Source organism: Perkinsus marinus, assembly GCF_000006405.1.
Source record: "Perkinsus marinus ATCC 50983 genomic scaffold scf_1104296948088, whole genome shotgun sequence".
NCBI lineage: Eukaryota > Perkinsozoa > Perkinsida > Perkinsidae > Perkinsus > Perkinsus marinus.
Genome location: NW_003210319.1, coordinates 1 through 1,664, shown reverse-complemented (window position 1 = coordinate 1,664; position 1,664 = coordinate 1). Strand labels below are relative to the sequence as shown.

Genomic DNA, 1,664 nt, shown 5'->3' with positions numbered 1-1,664 from the left:
ATTACTCCGATCTTCCTCAATAGTTTTTATAACAACCAATGGACTCCCCGCTTTTCCTGGGCTTCGACGTATCAACTCAATCATGCAAGGCAGTAGTGGTCGATGGAAATCTCAACACTGTCTTTTCTACCTCCCTTAACTTCGACAAAGATCTGCCGCAGTATCACACCATCAACGGAGTGTAATGACGATCATCTTCTCGAGACCATCAATCACTCAGGACTCCCCTCAGGTCGATCAAAGACTCTTCAGGAGTAGCCAAGTCGCCCTCGGCGATGTTCTCCTCTGCACTTCAGCTCTCCATAGAGCGACTACGACGAGCCGGGTGCCCACTGAAGAGGTCGGGCTCTTCCATATTCTCTCAAAAGACGGTATTGGGTTCTCTTTAGGATAGTATGTATCAGCGGGTCAGGGCAGCAGCATGGTAGTGTCTACCTCGCCGCTACAGCGATCAATGGCCTACTACCTGATGATGACGATACTGATGATGATGAAGACCTTGGAGAATGGCAGCTCGAGCACGGCTTGTTCGCCATGAAAGATGGTGAACAGTTCATGTTATCAGGAGTCGTCATTGCTGCTGATAGGGCCCATCTGGATGGATACCTCTACCAGTGAGGAGTGTCGACAACTGGCACACTGTGTTGGAGGTGATGATAACTTGGCGAAACTCACTGGCTCGAAGGCATGGGAGAGGTCATAACGAAGAACGATCACTCCTACACTCTACTGAACGTGGTCGTTCTTCGGAAGCCGTACTTTCCCATTTCACGTTTACTGGCAATCAAATTCTAAAACTGCGGAGACACTCGCCAGAGGTATTCGATCGGACGGCCAGGATCTGCCTAGTCAGCAGCTTCTGCGCCGGTGTTCTCCTCGGACGCCCAACTCGAGTCGACTATTCCGATGCTGCTGGAATGAACATGATGGAACTCTCCTCCCTAAATTGGTCTCGGCCAATATGCGACTTCATCGATGGGAAGAGCGCCGATGCTTTGACCACCAGACTGGGCGGTCAACCCGCGGACCCGATGGCCATCGCCGGGAGTATTTCAACGTAGGAGTTCAGCTGATCGCCACTCGACCAAGTCTCCCTTGCTCAGGTATTGGCAGCATCGGTACGGCTTCTCACCGTCCTGCACTGTTAACTACTGGAGTGGAGACAACCCGTGTGCAGCCGCCGGGATGGGCCTCCTCAACAGTGGCGATATACTCGTAGTGCTCAACTCCGGACAGAAGTCGTCTGAGTGATGCAGCAGGTCTCTTTGGGGACTAGTGACACGTGCCTCTGTGTGCTCCCTTCGATGCCCGTGTCACCACCACCATCAGCGTTCATATTCCCTCACCCTGTCAAGCCTGGATCTTTCATAGCCATGCTAGTGTATACCAACGGGGACGTCACTCGGAGGACTGTCAAGGGCAACAGGTGGTGTTTGATCGCTCACTCACGTTATATAGTAGATTGTGAAGGGTCCCGAGTTCGATTCCTGGGTCATCCATTTTTAAAATTCAGATCCTGGGATCAGTTTTCGGAATCGATTCGAGCTAGCAGCCCTGGTAAATATCTAACGCTGTTCACGAGTACTCAGGAGATCCTTCCTGCATTACAAAAAGGTGATCCAATAACCGTCGAGATTGGAAATAGAGATGACGAGGTATTTTTT

The 1,664-nt window shown here is 51.1% G+C and overlaps 1 protein-coding gene across 1 annotated transcript; it reads left to right on the top strand.

Moving 5' to 3' along the window:
• Positions 1-38: 38 nt before the first annotated feature.
• On the top strand, positions 39-1,426 carry Pmar_PMAR027157 (Xylulose kinase, putative; the record flags this gene model as incomplete). Its single annotated transcript, XM_002778828.1, has 7 exons — positions 39-181; positions 233-340; positions 390-544; positions 588-696; positions 857-1,057; positions 1,104-1,215; positions 1,260-1,426. Coding segments are annotated over 7 exons (995 nt in total), but the record flags the coding sequence as incomplete, so codon positions are not given.
• Between the last annotated feature and the right edge of the window lie 238 nt (positions 1,427-1,664).